The 20,645-nt window shown below is 37.9% G+C and overlaps 1 protein-coding gene across 3 annotated transcripts in view; it reads left to right on the top strand.

Moving 5' to 3' along the window:
- The window catches only part of Ralgapb (Ral GTPase activating protein non-catalytic subunit beta), an 84,791-nt gene that overhangs the window by 15,574 nt on the left and 48,572 nt on the right, over window positions 1-20,645 (top strand). For 2 of the 3 annotated variants that reach the window (XM_055602186.1, XM_055602185.1), the window contains exons 4-13: window positions 2,384-2,547; window positions 4,429-4,615; window positions 6,217-6,348; window positions 10,063-10,241; window positions 12,067-12,215; window positions 12,331-12,547; window positions 15,857-16,058; window positions 18,324-18,491; window positions 18,927-19,041; window positions 19,616-19,763. In XM_055602186.1, the coding sequence (XP_055458161.1) occupies window positions 2,384-2,547; window positions 4,429-4,615; window positions 6,217-6,348; window positions 10,063-10,241; window positions 12,067-12,215; window positions 12,331-12,547; window positions 15,857-16,058; window positions 18,324-18,491; window positions 18,927-19,041; window positions 19,616-19,763 (1,661 nt within the window). Of the gene's footprint in view, window positions 1-2,351; window positions 2,548-4,428; window positions 4,616-6,216; window positions 6,349-10,062; window positions 10,242-12,066; window positions 12,216-12,330; window positions 12,548-15,856; window positions 16,059-18,323; window positions 18,492-18,926; window positions 19,042-19,615; window positions 19,764-20,645 lie in introns of all 3 variants that reach the window. The other variant, XM_055602187.1, reaches the window with a different exon arrangement.

Raw genomic sequence — 20,645 nt, 5'->3', positions numbered from 1 at the left:
TTAATTGCTGAGATATATTACATTATAAGAAATGCAGTATCTTTTTTTTTCCTCATCCATGTATATGTGTCTCCTAAACCAGTGGTCCACATTTTTTTTTTTTTTAAAGCTAGCTATATTGCTGGCTACATGGTGTTGCAATTCCTCAGATCTGTGTAGAACAGGAAAGCAGTTATAGATTACTAAGTTAATAATTTTTACAACTGGAGTTACAAACAGTTGTGAACTGCCATGTGGCTGCTGAAAATTAAACCTGGGTCATCTGGAAGAGCAGCCAGTGCTCTTAACTGCTGAGCCATTTCGCCAGCTGCCTTTGTAAGTAAAGTTCTTGCTTCTTAACTTAGTCTATGGGCTAGAGATGGCTCAGCGGTTAGGAGCACTGGCTGCTGTTCCACAGGAAGAGCACTCTACAGGGTAGCTCACAGCCATCTATAGCTCTAGTCCAGGGTATCTGGTGTATTCTTTTGGCCTCTGTGGGCAATGCACATACCTGGTACACAGACATACCTGCAGGCAGAGTGCCAACATAAAAATAAGCAAACAAACAAATAAATAAATGTGTTAAAACAGCAGGTGTTAGTCAAGTTCTGGTCAATTCACTAGTCCATATTCTAAAGTTTTTATGAAAACCACAAGTCACTTTTGAGATTGAAGAAAATCTCCTTTATTCAGACCTCATTTTTTATGTGAAGACTACCCTGTTTCTTCTACTATTAGAAACTAGAATCCTGTACCTGACTAAATTTAGGCCTTTTGAGTGAGGTTAAGGAACCAGAGGAGGACTTATTTCCTTTCCTGCTACTAGGCAGGCTCTACACCTAGAAAGAATGGCTACTGTGGGGAGCGTGTACAATAGTAGCCACCTCAAAAGAAGGACAGCTCCAGCACCCTATTACTGCTTTTATTTCTTATTCTGGGCTTCATATTTTATGGGTGAATAAGGTTTGAAGGCTATTAAGTCATTCTTTATTCTTCTCCAAGTAAGGCAGAACAAACACATGCTTGAGCTGTGTGCTATCTAATGAACTTCACCTCTAGATGAATGTGGGATGGACACTTCTGTCCCCATGTGTGTGTCTGTGTGATGCATGCACAAGTGTGGGTGCACCCATAGACAGAAGTCAGAGGAGGGATTTGGGTATCTTCCTCTATTGCTCTTTACCTCACTCCCTTGAGACAGGGCCTTTTGCTGAACCAGAAGCTTGCCATTTCGGCTAAGCTGCCTGGCTATCAAACTTCCAGGATCTACCTGTCTCCATCCTGCAACACTGGGGTTACAGGTACACAGCTATGCCCGGCTTTTTATGTGAATGCTAAGGATTTAAACTTAGGTCCTTTTATGTTTGTATAGGGAATGATCTTACCTGTTAAGCCATTCCATACCCCTGGCCCAGTTTTAATTTCTTTAGGGAACATTTAATGACTTAGTTGTATGATTTGTCTGCAACTTTAAGGTAGGGTCCAGATATGTGTGTCATAGCCTAGGTCTAAGGAGTGGGAGTTCTAGGACTTAGATGATTTGCTGACGTTTCTTCAAGACTCTCCAGCTCTTTGTGTCAAGTCATAATTTATAGAAAGTTGACTTTATATCAGTAATGTGTTGAGTTTGTCATGAGAAAGCGGGAGGGCAGCTCACCTGTTGTTAAAGCTGTTCTTGAGATTTTCAGTTGGGATATCTTGAAAAGTGAGGCAAGGGCTATGCCCTGGATCTCTAGCTTTCCCCTCTACTCCATTTTATGGAATAGTTTTCTTCTCTTAAGGAGCAAAAATGTCTAAAGAGAATTTTGCAACTGTTGTTTGAGGAGCTCTTGGAGCCCTTTGGAATGCCTGTGTTTTTATTAGAACGATAATAGCAGGTGCTCTTCTCTAAGGAGATACTGACATGCTATATCAATTTTGGACACTCCATTGGGCCTCCTAACAGATACTACCTTTGGGGTGACTGTGAATACTGTAAACACTTGAAGAAGTCTCATGAATGTGTATTTCAGAAAACTGAAAAAGGATATAAGGGCTTTTCTGCTCCAGTGTGAAGAGCAGAGGCAACTAGGTATGCACTCATCTTTCAGGAGCTAGTTGAATATCTGCAATTATGTGCCAGATACATTTCAGAAAGAAAATCCAGAGGTAAAGTTTACATTCTGGTTTTTCTGTTTTCTCCCAGAAGTTAACTTTTTGTAGGAGAGGTAGATAGAAATCTCAGGATGGTGCACTGAATAGTGGGGGAAACTAGCTGTAAACCAAGGAGGGTTGGACTTAGCCCTGCCCACTGGTGCTTAGGCAATGTCATTGGACCACTGTTCTGCGTCAGTAAGTTTTCTGTTCTTTGGCTGTTGCTGTCTCTCTTCCAGGCCTGTCAGTGATATCTGTCTGTCTTCTTCAGACAGGAACAGGGCTCCAGTCAGATCCGACTATGCTTACAGGTTCTGAGAGCCATTCAGAAACTGGCCCGTGAGTCATCCATCATGGCTCGAGAAACCTGGGAAGTCTTACTGTTGTTTCTTCTGCAAATTAATGACATACTTCTGGCCCCACCAACTGTTCAAGGTTTGTTAATGAATTTTTCCCTATATATTTCTGAGCTCCAAATATAGTTCACATTTAAACTTACTGAATGATAGACTCAGTGAAAATTTCAAATTTTGTTCAGATTGTTGACAAACCAAAGTTAACAATTTTTAGGCTGGAAAGATACAGTATGGGCTGGAGGTGGGGCACATGCCTTTAATCCTAGAGCTCAGGAGGCAGAGGCAGGTGGCTCTCTAAGTTCAAGACCAGCCTGGTCTACATAGTAAGTTCCAGACTAACTAGCATGACATAGTGAGATCATACCTTAAAAAAAAGAATGTGTGTTTGTTTTTGTGTGTATGTGTCTAAGTTATTTTGCCTTCAGTGATTATTTTGCTAATGTAGAGAAGGATTTGTAATTAATCATGTTGGAGAAGGATAGGAACAATTGTTTGTTTTGTGCAGTAGCTTATCTTGGAAACAGCAAATACTAGATTAGGGTCTGTGGATAATTAACTGGATGACAAAGTTGTTATCAAAGTAGAGTCTAAAAGCTTGATAGTAATGATAGTGAGATATCTTGTCCACCCGCCTTGAGGTACTATGGAAATGGCCCAGGACCTTGCCCATGGTGGGCAAACACTTAACCACTGAGACTGAGTTCCACCCCCAGCTTAGAAAATCTCTTATTTGGCAAATAAAACCTCCAAAGTCTTAAGGTGTTTGATTTAGAAGTATGACATTCATTAGCTAGTGATAAAGCCTCTATATAGTTTTACAATGTATTTCAGAAGCCCTGCTTTGTAGAGTAAAACAGAGTATACATAAACTGTAAGTTGGTATTTGAGTTCCAGGATCTGTTGTTCTTATTCTCTGTGCACTCTCTCTACTAACATAAGTTTGTGTGTGTTGTCAGATGTAATGACCAAGGAAATGTCTGGAAGGAATCTTGGAATTGCAGTGTGGGAAAGGACCCTTGATAGGAATACAGTCTTGTATACAGTAGCTTGCCAGTCACAGCACTAATGCATTGGCTATCTGCTATTGGTTCCCCATGCCAGTGACTGATCTCAACAGTGTGAAACAGGCAACTTACCCCCTTCTTGGCCTCTTGATTATTGGAACTTTGATTTTGCTTGTTTGATGTGCACATTCCAATTACTTTTCCTTCCACTCCTAACTTTACTATCTTGGGTTGTGCAGAATGAAGTACACTGGCCCTTCTGGTTTCAGGACTTTGACGTGCCCAGTGCCAGTGCTTAGCTTTCCCTGTGCCTTTCTCCACTGAAGGGAAGCTTTATGTGCGTGGAGCGTTTGTTGCCGACCTTGGAGTTAGGAAGACCTTGGTGTTTTTCTTCTATTCTTTTTTTATTGGCTGAATGGAGTAGGGACATACTGGCATGGTGGCTCACACCTATAATCTCAGGTGGAAGCAGAAAGATTAGAAGTTCAGGGTTACCCTTTACTGTACAGTTAAGTTCCAGGTTAACTTGAGTTGTATGAGAGGAACATGTCTTTAAACAAAAAGCTAATAGGTATTTACAGGTATCTGTCCTGCAGAAATAAATGAGAAGATTCTGTGAGGTCATGAGTGAACTGCTTGCCGCAGAAGGTGACTTGTAGTGGTCAGTCATTGTTGGCATTCATCTTTTTCTCTCTTTCCTGTTTGCCCCAAGCTGGAACCTTAAGATCTGTATTAAAAACTAGCAGAACAATTTGAAAATTCTCAAAAAGTAATTCATTGATGTTCTCTATGATTTCTTCATAGGAGCTTGCTCCTAAACTTCTCAATTTAGTTATTTGAAAAATTGTTATTGACATTACAGCTATTCAGTTTTTGACCAGTTTTCCAATATAATGAATGAAAGATTCTGTTTTAAAAATAAGTATGCCAAAGATATGTTTCTTTTCATTGGCTAGGTGGCATTGCTGAGAATCTAGCAGAGAAGTTGATTGGTGTTCTCTTTGAAGTTTGGTTACTAGCTTGCACCCGGTGCTTCCCAACTCCTCCTTACTGGAAGACTGCCAAGGAGATGGTGGCTAACTGGAGGCACCACCCTGCAGTGGTGGAGCAGTGGAGCAAGGTCATCTGTGCACTCACTTCCAGGTAGGCCATTGTCCTCAACCACCAGACCTTGGGGCAGCTGTTCTCTGCTTCTGTCTGGATGGGCTTCGTGGAATGTAGTTTGAAAAGCATGTTTAAAAGAAATAAAGAGGTCAGGGGGATGGCTCATGATAGAGGTACTTGCCGTGCAAACCTGACAACCTGAGCTTAACCCCCAGAACTCATATGTAAAGGTAAAAGGAGAGAACAGATTCCGCAGAGTTGTCTTTACATGTGTGGCATGTCATGAGGGTGGATACTGTGTCTTCTTTTAATTAGTTTTGATTACAAAAGCCATACATGCCGATAGAAATATTGGAAAATAGAGCGAACATCCTGTCATTTAAAAATGTTTTTAAATATATGGAAATATTTTTAAATGTACTTTCCCACATTTAGTTTAGTTGTTAAAAAAAAAAACAGTTTGAGATAATATTGTTTACCAGTGTTTTTCATTTGTTGTCTGATTCAAGTCATTTTTAATTACCTGTATTTATTTGTAAATGATTCTTGAGGTTGCATTTTAGTCTTATATAATTTAATAAATTCTATTTCAATAAATATGCTGTTCTGACTTTTTACATTAGAAATTTTGTTGAAGGAATACTTCCTACAGATTTATATGTACTGATTGTTTTATTAAAATGAAATCCCTAGACACAGAGTAATTGACTTTTCAAATGGCTTTGAAAAGTCCTAAAACATCTAGAATATTACTATTATGTAAATAAATTGTTGATTTCAGTTAACTTTTATGGTACATCATAAAAATGTACTATATTCTATACATATAAATACTAAATTCTGAACTTCTTGTAAAGTTGTTATGAATAAATTATATCTTAGTTGTATTGAAGGATTTATAGTGGTATCAGGTTTTTAAAAGTAATAAGAAGCTGAGTATGGTAGCATATACCTTTAATCCCAGCACTCAGGAGGAAGAAGTACACAGATCTCTGAGTTTGAGGCCAGCCTGGTGTATGTAGTAAGATCTATGCCAATCTGTATAGTGCATTCCATGTCAGCCAGAGCTAAATAACCTCTGCCTCAAAACAAACACAAAAACCAAAACCATCCAGTCAAATAATTAAATATGTAATTTTATAGGTACAATAACAAAAATATATAATTTATTACTTGCAAGTTAAATACTAAGTTAAATTAAATAGTTTGAATATTTCAGATAAAAGTTTAAATCATTTTTAAAAGAATTGAAAATCCCTTGAAGTTTATTGTTTTTACAAATCAGTTTTCTTATACCTTTTTGACTTAGCTAAGGTATGTTTAATCTGTTTTCTTATATAATGCTTAAATATATGTTTAATTTTGTCAATAATGAACTTGGTAGCTGGACTTGGTACAGGGTACAGGACTATAATCTTTGTTAATCAGGCAGAGACAGGAGGATCAGATGTTTATGGCCAGCCCCTGCCATTAGTGAGATCTTGTTTCAAAACAAAAGTTTTAATGGGCTAGGATATAGTTCAGTGGTACAGCACTTGCCTAGAATGTGCAAGGCCTAGGTTCAATCCTTAGTACCATCAAAAGAAAAACAAGTCAAAAAGAAAGAAATGGACTTAGTGGTATGTGGTTTTATTTTCCAGATTGCTCCGCTTTACATACGGTCCTTCATTTCCTCCCTTTAAAGTTCCTGATGAAGATGCCAATCTGATCCCTCCAGAAATGGACAATGAATGTGTTGCACAAACATGGTTTCGATTCTTACATATGCTAAGGTATTGTCATTTTACTTTTGTGTTCTTTACCCAGTAAGTGTCTTAGGGCAATTACACTGTGCTTCTGCTGGAATGCAGCATGTGAATGCTAAGCATAGTCCACTGGATGGAGCTGAATTGAGCAGCATGCACGCTGCATCATGCACCTCCTTTCTCTATTCCAGTGGGCTTGGGTGGCCTTCAGCTGTTCTCGACTACCCTCTCTAGGAACTTATTTTCCTGTCTGTTGCTGCATCTTAGATGATGACGTCTTTGTCAGGACTTCATTGTCATGCTTCTCTCTGTCCCTACTGGATCATCATTCTTACTCTTAGTGCCTTCTTCTGCCAGCCTCATTTAAAATTTCATTGAAAAACAGACCTTAAATTTCACAGAAGAAGCTGGTGATGGTAGCTCACATCTTTAATCCCAGCACGAAGGAGGCAGAGGCAGAGGCAAAAGCAGGAGGGTCTCTGAGTTTTAAGGCCAGCCTGGTCTACATACAGAGTTGAGTTCCAGGACAGCCAGGGCTACCCAGAGAAACCCTGTTGAAAAATCAAGGGTTTTCCCTCCTGCCGTTCTTTTCTTTCTTTTTGTTTGTTTGTTTTTTTGAGACAGGGTTTCTCTGGGTAGCTTTGGCTGTCCTGAACTCCCCTTATAGACCATGTTGGCCTCGAACTCACAGAGATCCACTTGCCTCTGCTTCCTGAGTGCTGGGATTAAGGGCAAGCACCATCACACCTGGACCTGTTTCATTTTTTAAAATGGCATTTATTTGTTGTTTCTATTATGATGTGTGTGTGTAGATGCAAATACATGTGCTGTGGCATGTGTGTAAAGCCCCAAGGACAACCTACTTTACATGGATTCTATGGATTGAATTTCAGCTATCACGCCAGCATCATGCAGTGGCAAGTGTTTCAGTCCATTAACCACCTCGCTGGCTCAATAAAATAAAAATTTTTAGAAAGAAAACAGAGGAGGAAAAGGAAAGTAGAGGGCTGGAGAGGTGGCTCAGAGGTTAAGAGCACTGGCTGTTCTTCTAGAGGGCCTGAGTTGAATTCCCAGTAATCACATGGTGGCTCACAACCGTCTATAGTGAGATCTGGTACCCTCTTCTGGCATGCAAACAGTCATATAGGCAGAATACTGTATAAATAATAAATAAATTTTAAAAAAAGGAAAGTAGAAAAAACTAATCTCTGCCAAATATAAGAACTGTGGTATAACTAGAATCCACTTTTAAATTTAAAAAAATATTTTTATTTATGTATATGAGTGCTCCATCTGCATGTATACCTGCATGCCAAAAGAGGGCATCAGATCACATTACAGATGGTTGGGAACCACCATGTAGGTGCCTGGGAATTGAACTCAGGACCTCTGAAAGAGCAGGCAGTGCTCCTAACCACTGAGCCATCTCTCCAGTCCCGAGAAAGATGATTTTTATTTATGTGTATGTATCTCTCTTTGTGAGTGTATATTGTGTATTTGGGTACCCTTAAGTGGCAAAAGAGAGCATCATATCCATGCAGCTGGAGTTACAGGAGGTGGTGAGTCACAATGTGGATGTTGGGAACTGAACTTGGGTACTCTAGAAGAGCAGTATGTACGCTTAACTAGTGAGCTATCTCTTCAGTCTCCTTTTAAACATTGCTTGTTTACTCGGTACCAGGAATTGAACTTGGGTTTGTACATTCTAAGCATGTAGTCTACCACTTAAACATAGTCCCCTCCTTTATTTTTTTTATTATTTGAGGCAGGGACTTGCTGTGTAGCTCAAACTGGCCTTGAACCTACTGAGCTTCTTGAATACAGGGATTGAGCCACTGTGCTCAGTTACTCTGAAGGAACCAGAAGTGTTTTATCCACAAAATTTGCCTATTTCTTACGCTAAGATAGTGGGAAGCTAGCTTTTGTTATGTTACTATATCCTTATATGAGGCAGAAAGATCACAAATAGTTTCATGCTAGTCTGTAACTTCATTGTAAGACCCTGTTTTCAAAAACATTTTAGAATAATTGTTGTGTAATATTTTCTAATTTCTTCATTCCTAATTGATCTCTTAGGCTTTATCTTTGTTCTTGGGATAATACTGGCGTTCTAGTCAGGGTTTGTTTTGTTATAAGTAGTAAAAACCTGGGTTAGCAATGCACGCGCGCACACACACACACACACACACACACACACACAACCACATACCCACACACTATTGCCACCAGTGGAGGAGAGGTTACTGTGAATCCGTGGAGAGCCCTCATTAAACTCGAAGAAGCAGTTGGGAAAAGATCAAGCTTTGAATGTTATTTTTGAGTCACGAACACTCAGCCTTCTCTTTCTCAGCTTTCTTTCTTCTTGTGTTTATACCTATTCTCTCTGGTAGACTGTTTCCCTTTTGCTGGTTCCTCCTGCCTTTCAGGAGTGTATGATTTAGTGACGTGAACAGCTGTGAACACTGTGGCCCCAGCTCTGGCTCTTTTAGGTACTGGGCCTTTTCCTCTGCTCACACTCAAAAGAGATACATTAGGTCAAATTATTTTTGTTAATTGGGTTAATATTGCAGACTTCTCAAAGGCATTTGGATAGATTCCTTTTGAATAGGTTTATGTTTTGTTTAAGTGAGCTGTGGGTGGATCGGAAGTAGGACTGTGATGAGTACTCAGACAGGGCCACACTCTCCGTTGGCAGATTTGTTGGGGAGAGGGCTGAATGTGACGTAGAGTATAAGCAGAATCTTGTCTTTTTTTCTGGAAACAGCAAGGTTCCAATTGGTTTTTACTAATGCTATTAGCAGATGTTGTCCTTGCACTTGTTGGTATGTCCATACATATGGACAGATGTTTATATTAAAAATTTCTTCATGAAATTTTCGTTGGCTTGTTTTCTATTAGTTAGTTTAAACATTAATTTTTTTTTTTTTCTTTAGAAAGGAACAGCTTTGTAGACCAGGCTGGCCTTGAACTCACAGATCTACCTTCCTCTGCCTCCTAAGTATTGAGATTAAATGCATGAGCCATCACACCCAGTGGAAAAAATTCTTAAAAAATTAAAACTTTCTAGTCTTATTCTATGAAGAAAGCAGGTTCTTGTTTTGTTGTTGTTGTTTATTTTTTGTTTTTTAAAAGAACAAGCTGGCCATGATGGCTCCCACCTTTAATTAAACTCAGCACTTGGCAGGAAGAGGCTGGGAGGCATAGGCTAGGAGGCAGACAGAACTGGATCTCTGTGAGTTCAAGGACAGCATGGCCTTCATATACAGTTTCAGGCTAGTTAGGGCTACAAAATGAGACCTTGTCTCAACAAACAGATAAACAAAAACGTATTAAATTCTCAAAGAATTAGTAAAAGCATTATTAAAAAAGCCAATGAACAAGCAAACCTGCAAGCCTATAGAGAAACATTCATGTTTGAGTCCCTACCTCATCAAATAAAGTCAGACTTCTTTTCACATTAAAGAAACAGGCACAAATAATCCTATTCTTTTTTTTTGTTGTTATTTTTATTTTTGAGACAGAGTCTTTCTAGATAGTCTTGGCTATCCTGGAATTAACTCACATTGAACAGACTAGCCTGAAACTCACAGAGATCTGCTTGCCTCTGCCCACTGAATGATGGGATTAAAGGTTTCACCACTATGATTGAGCAGTAGTTCTAATTCTTACATTAGATGGTATGTACTTCTATTCCTATAGACATTTTTAAGAATGTAATGAACTCTTTCTTCTTTTCAACAGTAATCCTGTGGATCTGAGTAATCCAGCCATTATAAGCTCAACCCCCAAGTTTCAGGAGCAGTTCCTGAGTGTGAGTGGGATGCCACAGGAGCTGAGCCAGTACCCTTGCCTTAAACAGCTGCCTCAGATATTCTTTCGTGCCATGCGTGGAATCAGCTGCTTGGTGGATGCATTCTTAGGTGAATTTTGTGTATGTTTCTTAGATTTTTGAAGAGCTGTATGTAGATATTCTATAGATGGAACCTCATAGAGAAGCCCAGAGAAAGAGGAACAAACTTGATGGAAAATAATTTTTAATTATTTTCAGCAAATTGTGATAGCTAGAATGCCTTTCTGTAAATCAAACAAAAATATCAAGAAAAAGACATAAATTGATAGATAGATGGAGAAATTATACAAATAGTTTGCAAAACATATTGCAAATTGTAGAACTCATTCTATAAGTTACCATGAAAATAGTTTAAAATGCTTTAGTGACTTTTTTCATGGATATCATTGGTAAACTATACCTATTGTGAACCAGTGTTTTAGTTTTTCATAGGTAATATACAAAAAAGGTCAAAATATTTTAATTGTTAAGAGTCATGTTTAATACCTGTCATTTTCTAAAATAATTGTTATGTATATGTGTTAAGTGTATTACACAGTTGTAAGTTTTTTCTCTGTCGTGGATTTTTTTTTGTTTTTGATGGTAAATAAGTGCATAAAAATACATTTGATAATGAAAATGAAAAATACAGTAAGAGGCTCCACACTGGATTGTACAGACTGACTAGATGGTCATTGAAATGTGTAGAGTTTGGTTTCTGTTTAATTCTGGTGGTTTTTGTTTTTGGTTTTGTTTTTTTGAGACAGGGTTTCTCTTTTAGCCTTGGCTGTCCTGGAACTTGTTCTGTAGACCAGGCCGGCCTCAAACTCACAGAGATGTGCCTACCTCTTGTCTCCCAAGGGCTGGGATTAAAGACATGTGCTATACCTTGTGTATGTTGTTTTTATTTGACAGATTTTATTTAAAATTTTTATTTTATATGCATTAGTGTGAAGGTGTCAGATCCCTTGGAATTGGGGTCATAGACAGTTACGAGCTGCCATGTGGGTGCTGGGAATTGAACTCAGATCCTTTGGAAGAGCAGACAGTGCTCTTAACTACTCAGCCATCTTTTCAGCCCTATTTGACAGATTTTAAATAATAAAGTTTATTAAAATTTTTACAAAATAGAAAAAGCACAATTAATAGATTTGTTCTAATTAGATTGCTGCCAATCTAATCAGAATGTTTTGTTTAAGATGTTCTCATACATCTCTAAACTTTCTTGTGTCAAAGGAACAGTTGAAATAATACTAATCATAGTGACTGATTAACAAAGCAGTGAATAAAGTAGTTAAGGGGTTCTCAAACATCTGTGAACTTTCTTGGATGACAGGAACAGTTGGAATGTTAGTCATGGTGAATGATTACAAAGCAGCAAATAACAGTACTTTGACACCTCCAAAGTTTGTGAATGTCATTCATCACAAGGCACCTTTGCAAAAAACAATGTATGCTTATTTAATGAAAACTGCCTAAACTCTCCATGGTTGACACTTAATAATTTGTTTTCATACAAGTTATTATGTGAGGCAGGTCAGGCAGTGTAGTTGCTGTAGTGGTTTCATCACTGTAAGGAATCGGGACCCTTCTGTCTGGTGGCTGTCTGTTTTGTTGTGTATTGCTTGATGTGTGAGAGGGTCCCAGTAGCTCTCTTTTCAAGAGTCAGGAAGGACAGGGAAGCCTGGTTGTCTTTTGTAAGATTTTTCTGGGAGATGTATCCAATAGTAGCCTAATTTTCTAAGCTTAAAACATGGCCACACTCTTAAAAGGGAAGTTTGAAAACATAGTCTTTCTTCTAGCTTCCCTGTCCAATTGAAATACGGTTCTGTTACTCAGGAAGAAAGGGTAAGTGAATTCTGGGGACAGTTTCATTTTTCTTGAAAACAAAACTAACCTCCCTTTTTTTTTAAAAGGCATTTCTCGACCCCGATCAGACAGTGCTCCCCCAACACCTGTGAATAGATTAAGTATGCCTCAGAGCGCTGCTGTGAACACCACACCGCCACATAACCGGAGGCACCGGGCTGTTACTGTGAACAAGGCTACCATGAAGACAAGTACAGTAAGAACAAACGTTCAACATCATTGTTTTGCTTTATGGAGGCTAACTATTACAAGTCCTGCAACTTTCTCCAACTTTTCATTACTGTGGACACTTACTTATGTTCTTCTGGTAGGTTACTACTGCTCACACCTCGAAAGTCCAGCACCAGGCATCCTCCACTTCTCCTCTATCAAGTCCAAATCAGACTAGTTCAGAACCCAGGCCACTGCCTGCTCCTCGGAGACCAAAGGTTAACAGCATCTTGAATCTCTTTGGATCCTGGTTATTCGATGCTGCATTTGTTCAGTGTAAACTCCATAATGGAATAAACAGAGATGGCAGCATGACTGGTAAATATGCCCAGAAACATGTAGTCACTATCCCCTTTCTGTTTCTTTCTCTTTAGTCTTTCCTACCTGCAAGATTAATACTGATCTTGAAAAGCACCATGTTTCTAACCAAGCAATATGTTGTGCTTAACCCCTTCCAGCTGAACCACTAGAAACTTGTGATGTGTTCTAATCTGTCCTTTTTATGTATATTTTGTGAAGTTTGGCCCTTTGTCTGGTTTCATTAGGGACACTTCAGGTTAGGCACTTTTTGTTGAGTCAAATTCCTTTTTGTAGGTGACCTGGAAATTCTCTTTATGTCAGCCAGGATAATAATAGATATATGAACAATTAAAGATTTTGAGTGAAAATTTACTCACTGAAATGTTTTCTTAGATTTTTTCATAGCCATTTAATCATCAGCGCATGTAAATATCAGGAATTTTCTGTTTGCTTCATGGTAGACCGTAACATCTCAGATTTTAGCCTAGAGAAAATATGATCTGCTCTGTAACTTTGTAAGATTTGCAGAGCACTAACAAGTCAGCCCTAGTATCTTTATTAGATTTTACTATGGCATGATACTGGATTTGTCATCTTACTATTATGCTTGGAGCTAGTGCAGATGGATGGTGAGGTAGTACGGAGTGTTTTGATTGGTTATCATCTGTCTTGCACAGTTGAATAATAATGATAGCTGGCATTTATTGAGCTGCCGTTAGTATGTGCCAGGTACCTTGTTTATGTATTAAAGAGTATATTATTTGTTTTCTACATAAAATACTTTTATACAGTCATTGGAGACAGATTAAGGTAAAAGATGTCTGATGGTATTACTTTCTGATAGTATTATTCTCCAGGGAGAGTGTTGAATCCAGGGATAAATTAATAGGTGTTCATGAGGGACTCTGTTTTTTCTTAGAAGTTCATTCACAGCTAGGTTTATGCCTGTGAATAGTTTATAAATGTAACTATTTTGGATGTTCTTATGAAACTTTTAAATAACCTAGAAAAGTTTTAAGTATAAAGATGTTATGGAATATGAGGCTGCATGAGTGGGTTGGAAATTTTTTTGCTTGCTTTAGTTTGTTCAAATTCAGGTACTTCATATTTTACCATTTACTTATTAAAGATCTTGACTAAGTGAAAAGTTTTAAAAACCATTCATGGCGATATTTTCATTATGTTATATACCATATATTTGAGTTTTCTGAACCATGTTTATTAATTTATGTTATTGTCCATGTCGAGCCACATATTTATTTATTTACTTATTTATTTTGATAATTCTTATAACTGTTGAGTATGGAGCTGCTGGCCTTGACATCTCTGAATCTAGCATGGCTCAGTCTGCTGTTTTCTGGTAGGCTTATATAATGAGTATCTAGAACTTTCCATCTCTGGGGAGTTTGTAACAGCTTTGTCTGCAGTAGAAGATAGAACTAGAATTCAAATGATAAGCAGCAGCTCACTTTTCTTTCATTCTTAACCTTCTACCTGGTGGAGAAAGGAGAAACTCTCTTCCTCCTGTCTATATTCAGAGACGCTAAAGGCTGTTACATTACCCAGGAAATTTGAGGTATCCAATAGTTAAAATGGATTTAGAGTGCTAGTCTTGAAGTCTTGGATGGGAGGCACAGGGGTTGGGAGTAACGTGTGTTTTCTAAGTACTGGCTGTCATCAAGGAATTCTGCCACATAGTTCACCTTTAACTCAAGTATTTGCTTCTTTGAACTTGTTAGCTTCAATTTACCTCATGCATTGTGCTTTGTAAAAGTAACATTGAGCTGGGAAGGGTTAATGAACTAAAAATTTTAATGCACGTTATGGGCAGTTCAAAACCTCAATTCTTTGTAGCTGTGTAATTTTCTTTGTTCATTGTTTTGCATGATACAAAACCATAATTTCAGACCTGAATGCACAGTTTCCTATGCTTTTGAATTAGCTTGTGGTATCGTAAAGCTTTGAATCTAACTTTTAAAAAGCTAAAAAGCTTCTTAATTTATTGTAAAATTTCACCATCTTTAAAGTATTTTATAATTACTGCTGTCCTTTGATTTGTTTCCATTTATTTCTATTATCTTGCAGCATCTTTTATCCAAATTCTTCTTTCTTATAAATCTTGTAAGTAGGAACCAGAAGCTTCTCCTTAATTGCAGTCATGTTTTTATTTTTTCCATAATTCCATTAAAATTTTTGATTGTCATTGTCTATTGTAGTTTTTGCACTTGGGAAGAAAACTATTTTTTTCTGTGTTTTGAATGGGGAAGATTGTTGGCAAAAACAAATTAATCTGCCTGAGTCAATCCCATTATTTCTGTATACTAGTCTGGTCATGTCATGAATTCCAGGACTTTGCACTAACTGTGTTTTGGCTTTTTAATTTTTTTTAATTTTTTTTAAGCTTTAAGCTTATTTTTATACAGATTTAGTGTTTGATTTGTATGCATTCTGCATGTAGTGTTTTCCAAATGTATTATTGCTGGGTAGCTTATTCTGGACTAAAATGGCTCATGGGAAGTTGCATAAAGATTTATGCTTGACTCTGCATCTATTAAGCCTTCTATCATTACAAAACAATTTAAACATTTTATGTAGAGTAATAAAAGATTTCAGAGTGATCTGTGTGCTATGAAATCTTTTGTTAAAAGCAACTTTCGAAGGGCTTCTGTTTTGGTGACAATGAATGACCATGATAATCCTCCTTACCAACCCAACTTTCTGATTTATCAACCTCAAGTTTGCTGCTGTCTGTGGTTGTTAAAATCCATTCTCATTTGCTTGGTTGGGCAGCTCTTTGGTGTGTGTTTTGGAGCTGGGGGTGGTGGGAATGCCCTCTCTTCCTCCCTTACTCAGTTCTCATTCTTACCTTGTCATGTCATAAAGTATTCAAACTGGCATGCAGGTGCCCTCTTAACTATTTTGTTCATTTGGGTTAATTGTGCAAATTGTAATTGCTACTTTTCTTAATATGTAAGCATCACTCTGTAGAAGGAGGAAAAACAGAAAATAAATAATAGAAAAGGCAAATTCTGTATATATCTGTATGCAGATGTATACAATTGTAGTCTTCTGACCAGAAATTCAATGAAAAATATTTTTTGTAGAATCTGTTGACAATGCTATTGTAAACTAATTGCTATCCATTTCAAAGGAGATATCAGAGAGCCCTTTAAAAAATAAATTAAGACAGTTGGTAAACAAAAGCATTATTGCATTCTATTGAAGTAGTTATGTAATGACACCAATATTTAATCTTTGTGTCCAGGGTCCCATGAGCCTATTTGGCATTTTGACAAAAGTAATAAAATGCTCCTTTTCTCTCCCCAGCCATTGCAACACAAGCTAGCATGGAGTTTCGACGGAAAGGGTCCCAAATGTCAACAGACACCATGGTTTCCAATCCTGTGTTTGATGCAAGTGAATTTCCTGATAACTATGAAGCAGGAAGAGCTGAGGCTTGTGGGACATTATGTAGAATTTTTTGTAGCAAGAAGACTGGAGAAGAGATTCTGCCAGCTTATTTATCCAGGTTTTAGAATTTTTTTTGTTTATTTTTGCATTTATATCATTTGATGGTGAAACAGTTGTGGCCTGGCTTGGTAGACTAAATCAGTAAGCCATTGTTGGTCTGAAATGCCTGCCACTGTCTTTATGTAATTGAAACTTGCTTGAATTTTTCCATTTTACTTGCCTCATCATATCTGGTAAAGACTTCTAAGTTTCTATTCTAGATCTGTTATTTATTTTATCATTGGTAAATTCTGGAGAGATTTGGAAGTACCACAATAGTTTGTTAATAGATTTTTGGCACAACAGTAGGTTTTGTATACAGTCCAGAAATAAGTCAGCTGTGAATCTTACTCCAGGGAGTTTAATGACTGTGGTGAATAGGTTCATGCAAAATTACAGTGTTTCAGTAGGAACCAAAAATTGGCAGGAGACAGAGATACATGGTTTTGAGTGGTTGGAGGAAGCAACATCTCATACTTAGCCTAGAGGGTTCAGGAAAGAGTTGTGGCATTTTATTAGATGTTTATACTAGATTTAGAAAAGATGGGTAGTGTTTAGTCTGTTGGGAGGTTAGGTAGAATTCTCTTCTCCAAATCTCTGGCTTCTACCATTTGTGAATGGCTCTGAGATCCATTTAGCTGCTCAGGCCAGAATCTAGGCATCATTTGCCTCTGCTTTCTTTATCTTGAGTTGATTATTTGACTTCTGCCTTGTAGCATTTAACTTTATTTCTCTCTTCACTCTGTTCTCACCATGGCATTTCAGACTTGTTACTCTTCCAAAATTTATAATTCTTGATTCTGCTTTGCTCTTCTCTACTAGTTAATGTTGCTGCTGAAGTAAGGTTACATTCAAGTAGAACATTGTATTGCTAGGTGCTCAGGAAAGTGGTAAATTGACTCTCAAAAGAGGGAACCAACATAAGGCATAGGAAAAACGTGGTATATACTGGTCAGAACAACTTTAACCCTGGGCTATTATCTTTAAGTCTGGTTTAATTCAAAGTAAATAAATTATAAGATCCTAGTGATACTTAATATTAAGTGTAAGGTCAAATGATACAGCAAGGCATATAAAAAGTAGGAATCAGGGATTGGTGAGTGTTCAGGGGCCAGAAGAACTCTCCTGCTTCCTGTGCTTCATTCAGAGATACAGATTCTCCTAGAACTGCTTCATTCTCCTCTGCAGATCATTTTCTCATACTGCAGTGTGCTTCTTAGTTCCTAGTTGTCTACCCTTTGTCTAGAAGACCAGTGGGGCCAGTTAGCATCTCTGAAATGTGAGATTCTTGGGAAAGAAGATTTCATTAGGTGCCTACCTCTCCTTTAGCTTCATGTAGCTGTGAGAGAAGGGCATATAGGTATTGGAGTTTACTCTTCACAAGGAGGGCCCATTTCTCTGAGGGAGACCTTGGGCTAGAGAGTTATTCAGAATTGTATCAACAGCAGTAAGGGAAAAGGCTGTGAACATGAGCTTTCTCTCTAGCTTAGAAGACTGGGTGAGGTGTCATGTGACAAACTCAGCAGGTTTGTGAGAGGACAAATAATATATTTAAGTTTCAGTCTTGCATTTTAAGGGCATGTGGGCCATTTGTTGAGAACTGCATATTACATGCCTGTTTTTAGTTGAGTTTCGTGCACAGAAGATGGGTTGAAATGAGTCGAGTAGGCATCCATGAGTGAGGAGATTGTTAAGTTTTGCAGAACAGGAAGAAGTATCTAGTGGTAAGAAGAGTATAGCAGTACAATTGCTGTTGAATAACGGGTGCTTAGGGACTTGGTTGTGGTTGGGAGTTGTAGGAAAAGGATAGTGTGTTCAGGTAGATTCCTCAAAGGAATCTTACTGTTATCTTTATATTGTGGGGAATGCAGAGTCTGGTGGGACTCTTTTCTCTCACCCCTCAGAAGCAGTGAAGGAAGGAAAAAGATACAGATTCACCTCTATTTCTTAGGATTGTGAATGCTGCAACATTTACTGCTTTAGAATTTGATTAATTGATCCTACCAACTTATTGATAAGTACTCAGACATTTGCTTTGTAGACACGTGTAGGCGCCTGTAATTTGATTTGTAAAATTAAATCTTTGTAAAGATTTTAAATTTTAAAAAAGCTTAATAGATATGGATCTTATGATTCTGAGTTGTTGACTCCTACTAGAACTTGAAAGCCTAGAAACTAAAGTGAAGAGTGTACAAAGGCTCTTCAGATAACCATGTAGAAAATATTAATAATGTGGAAACATTTGATCAGCAGTTTGTTTAAAATTTTTTTCTTGCTTTCCTAGATTTTACATGCTTTTAATTCAAGGTTTGCAGATAAATGATTATATGTGCCATCCTGTCTTGGCCAGCGTTATTCTAAACTCCCCTCCTTTGTTCTGCTGTGACTTGAAAGGGATTGATGTTGTGGTTCCTTACTTTATTTCAGCTCTTGAAACCATTTTGCCTGACAGGTAAGCTGTCATTCTTTACTATTGTGTCAGTTGTCTAGTTAGGCTTGGTCTGTTTGGTACTTCCTCTTGTTCGCTAATTTATCTTATCTAGTTGTTTTCACAGTCCAATGGGACCCAGGCTACATTAAATTGAGTAAAGAGCATCCAAACCCTCTCAGTCCCTGAATGCCTTCAGTTCTCATATGTCCATGGGCTTACTGGATCTTTTCTGGCTTGGTCTAGATGGGTCAGAGAAAACCCAGGCTGAGATCCTACTGTTATAAAGTAGGCCTTACATTTTCAGTCAAATTATAGCTTAATCAGTAATTGTGTAACATAGCAGTTCTCATATGTGCAGTGCTTGGGTTATGGGTAAAATGGCATAGTATGTACTTGGCAGTAGCTAAAATTACTTTTTAGCTGAAAAATACTATTGACTATTTTATTTTTTGGCAGAGAACTCTCAAAATTCAAAAGCTATGTAAATCCAACAGAATTAAGAAGATCATCCATTAATATCCTGCTTTCTTTGCTGCCCCTCCCTCATCATTTTGGCACAGTCAGATCTGAGGTAATGTTTCTTTAATTATTCTCCTCCCCCCCCCCGCTTTATTCATGATGCAAGGTCTTGATAGGTAGCTCCCCTCAGTCTCAGCATCCTGCCAACCATCTTTACTAACATTTTTAAAATGCTGTATTCTGTTTTTATATGCTAGTTTAAGTTAAACTGCACTTTTAACAAAATGGGACAGGGGCTTAAAAACAGTTATTTTCTAACCTTGCATGATCACACAAGCCGGTAATCCCAGCACTGGAAGGTAGAAGCAGATGGGGCTTTGTGAGTTGGAGGCCAGCCAGGCCATACATACAGTGAGACCCTGTGTCAACATTAAATAAACAAACAAATATTTAAAAATACACATTTCTAATGGATTAATGAATATTTTCTGGCTTGAGTATTTTTTTCTTTTGGAAGTACCAACATATCTTGGTTTACTATTCATGTGTTTCCCACAGGTGTCAAATGGGAGCTACAATTAGACTGGAAGCCTGGATCATTAGCCTGTTCACCTCTTGTCCCCTTCTTCTTTCCTAATTGGTCATCATGTACAGTGGCTGATGTTAGTTTCTTTTTTTTCTTCCAGGTGGTCCTAGAAGGAAAGTTTAGTAATGATGACAGCTCTTCTTACGATAAACCAATAACTTTTCTGTCCCTGAAGTTGAGACTTGTGAATATACTAATAGGTGCCTTGCAAACGGAAACAGACCCTAACAACACCCAAATGATACTAGGTTTGTGTCCGGACAGTTTTGTTTTGTTTCATTTTTGCTAAGTGAAGCTTAAGTACTAATGACCTGGGAACATAGCTCAGAGTGCCCTAAGCCTAATTCAACTGTTACTGTTTCTGAATCAAAAGTAGAGTTTTTTGTTTTTGTTTTTTGCTTTTTATAGAAAAAGATTTAAGGGATCTGGCAAGATAGTCTAGAGGTTAAAGACACTTGCTACCAAGACTCATAGAACTGAGTTTGATCCCAGATTCCACACGGTGAAAGAGAGAGCTGGTTTCTTTTAGCTGTCCTTTGACCTCCATACCCATGCCATGGCATGCATATAGCCCTTCTCTAGCCAAATTAAAAAAATATATAAATATAGTGAATAATTTAAAATAAATTTAAGGAGATGAGGGGAGAGAAGGAAAGCATTTAGTTGTCTTTTTTTTTCCCCCTTTCTTTGTCCCTGCTTTTTTCCTTCTCTTTTCCTTTTAGTATTGGAGTGAGTACTTGGGAGGTCTGGTATGTTAGGCTATGAGAAGATGGACTCAGTAGTAAACGGTAGATTGTTAGTTTGACAAAGAGCTGAAGGAACAGGTGATAATGCATCTTTTCACGTTACTGTTGATGTGGCTATGGAAACAGAAAAAAGCCAAGGAGGAAAACTAGAAGCAAGAGAATTCAGCCATTTAAATTCTATCCTTGGGAATTGCACACAAAATTTACATGTTCGAAAAATGTTTTAAATCAGAGAGAGAGAAAACTAATGCTCTTGTAGAGGCCATTTTTAGAAATAAGAGAATGTAAAAAGGTTAGTCCAGTGCAGTGGTTGGAGGAGTGGGGTGGGGACCTTTGGAGGCAGGCAGCAAGAAGTTTATCGGGTTAAAGTTCTTGCCTTGCAAA

Source organism: Psammomys obesus, unplaced genomic scaffold (assembly GCF_907164565.1).
Source record: "Psammomys obesus unplaced genomic scaffold, mPsaObe1.curated_primary_1811, whole genome shotgun sequence".
In the NCBI taxonomy this organism is placed as follows: domain Eukaryota; kingdom Metazoa; phylum Chordata; class Mammalia; order Rodentia; family Muridae; genus Psammomys; species Psammomys obesus.
Note: the sequence above shows the minus strand (reverse complement) of the source record. Positions and strands in the feature narration are given on the sequence as shown.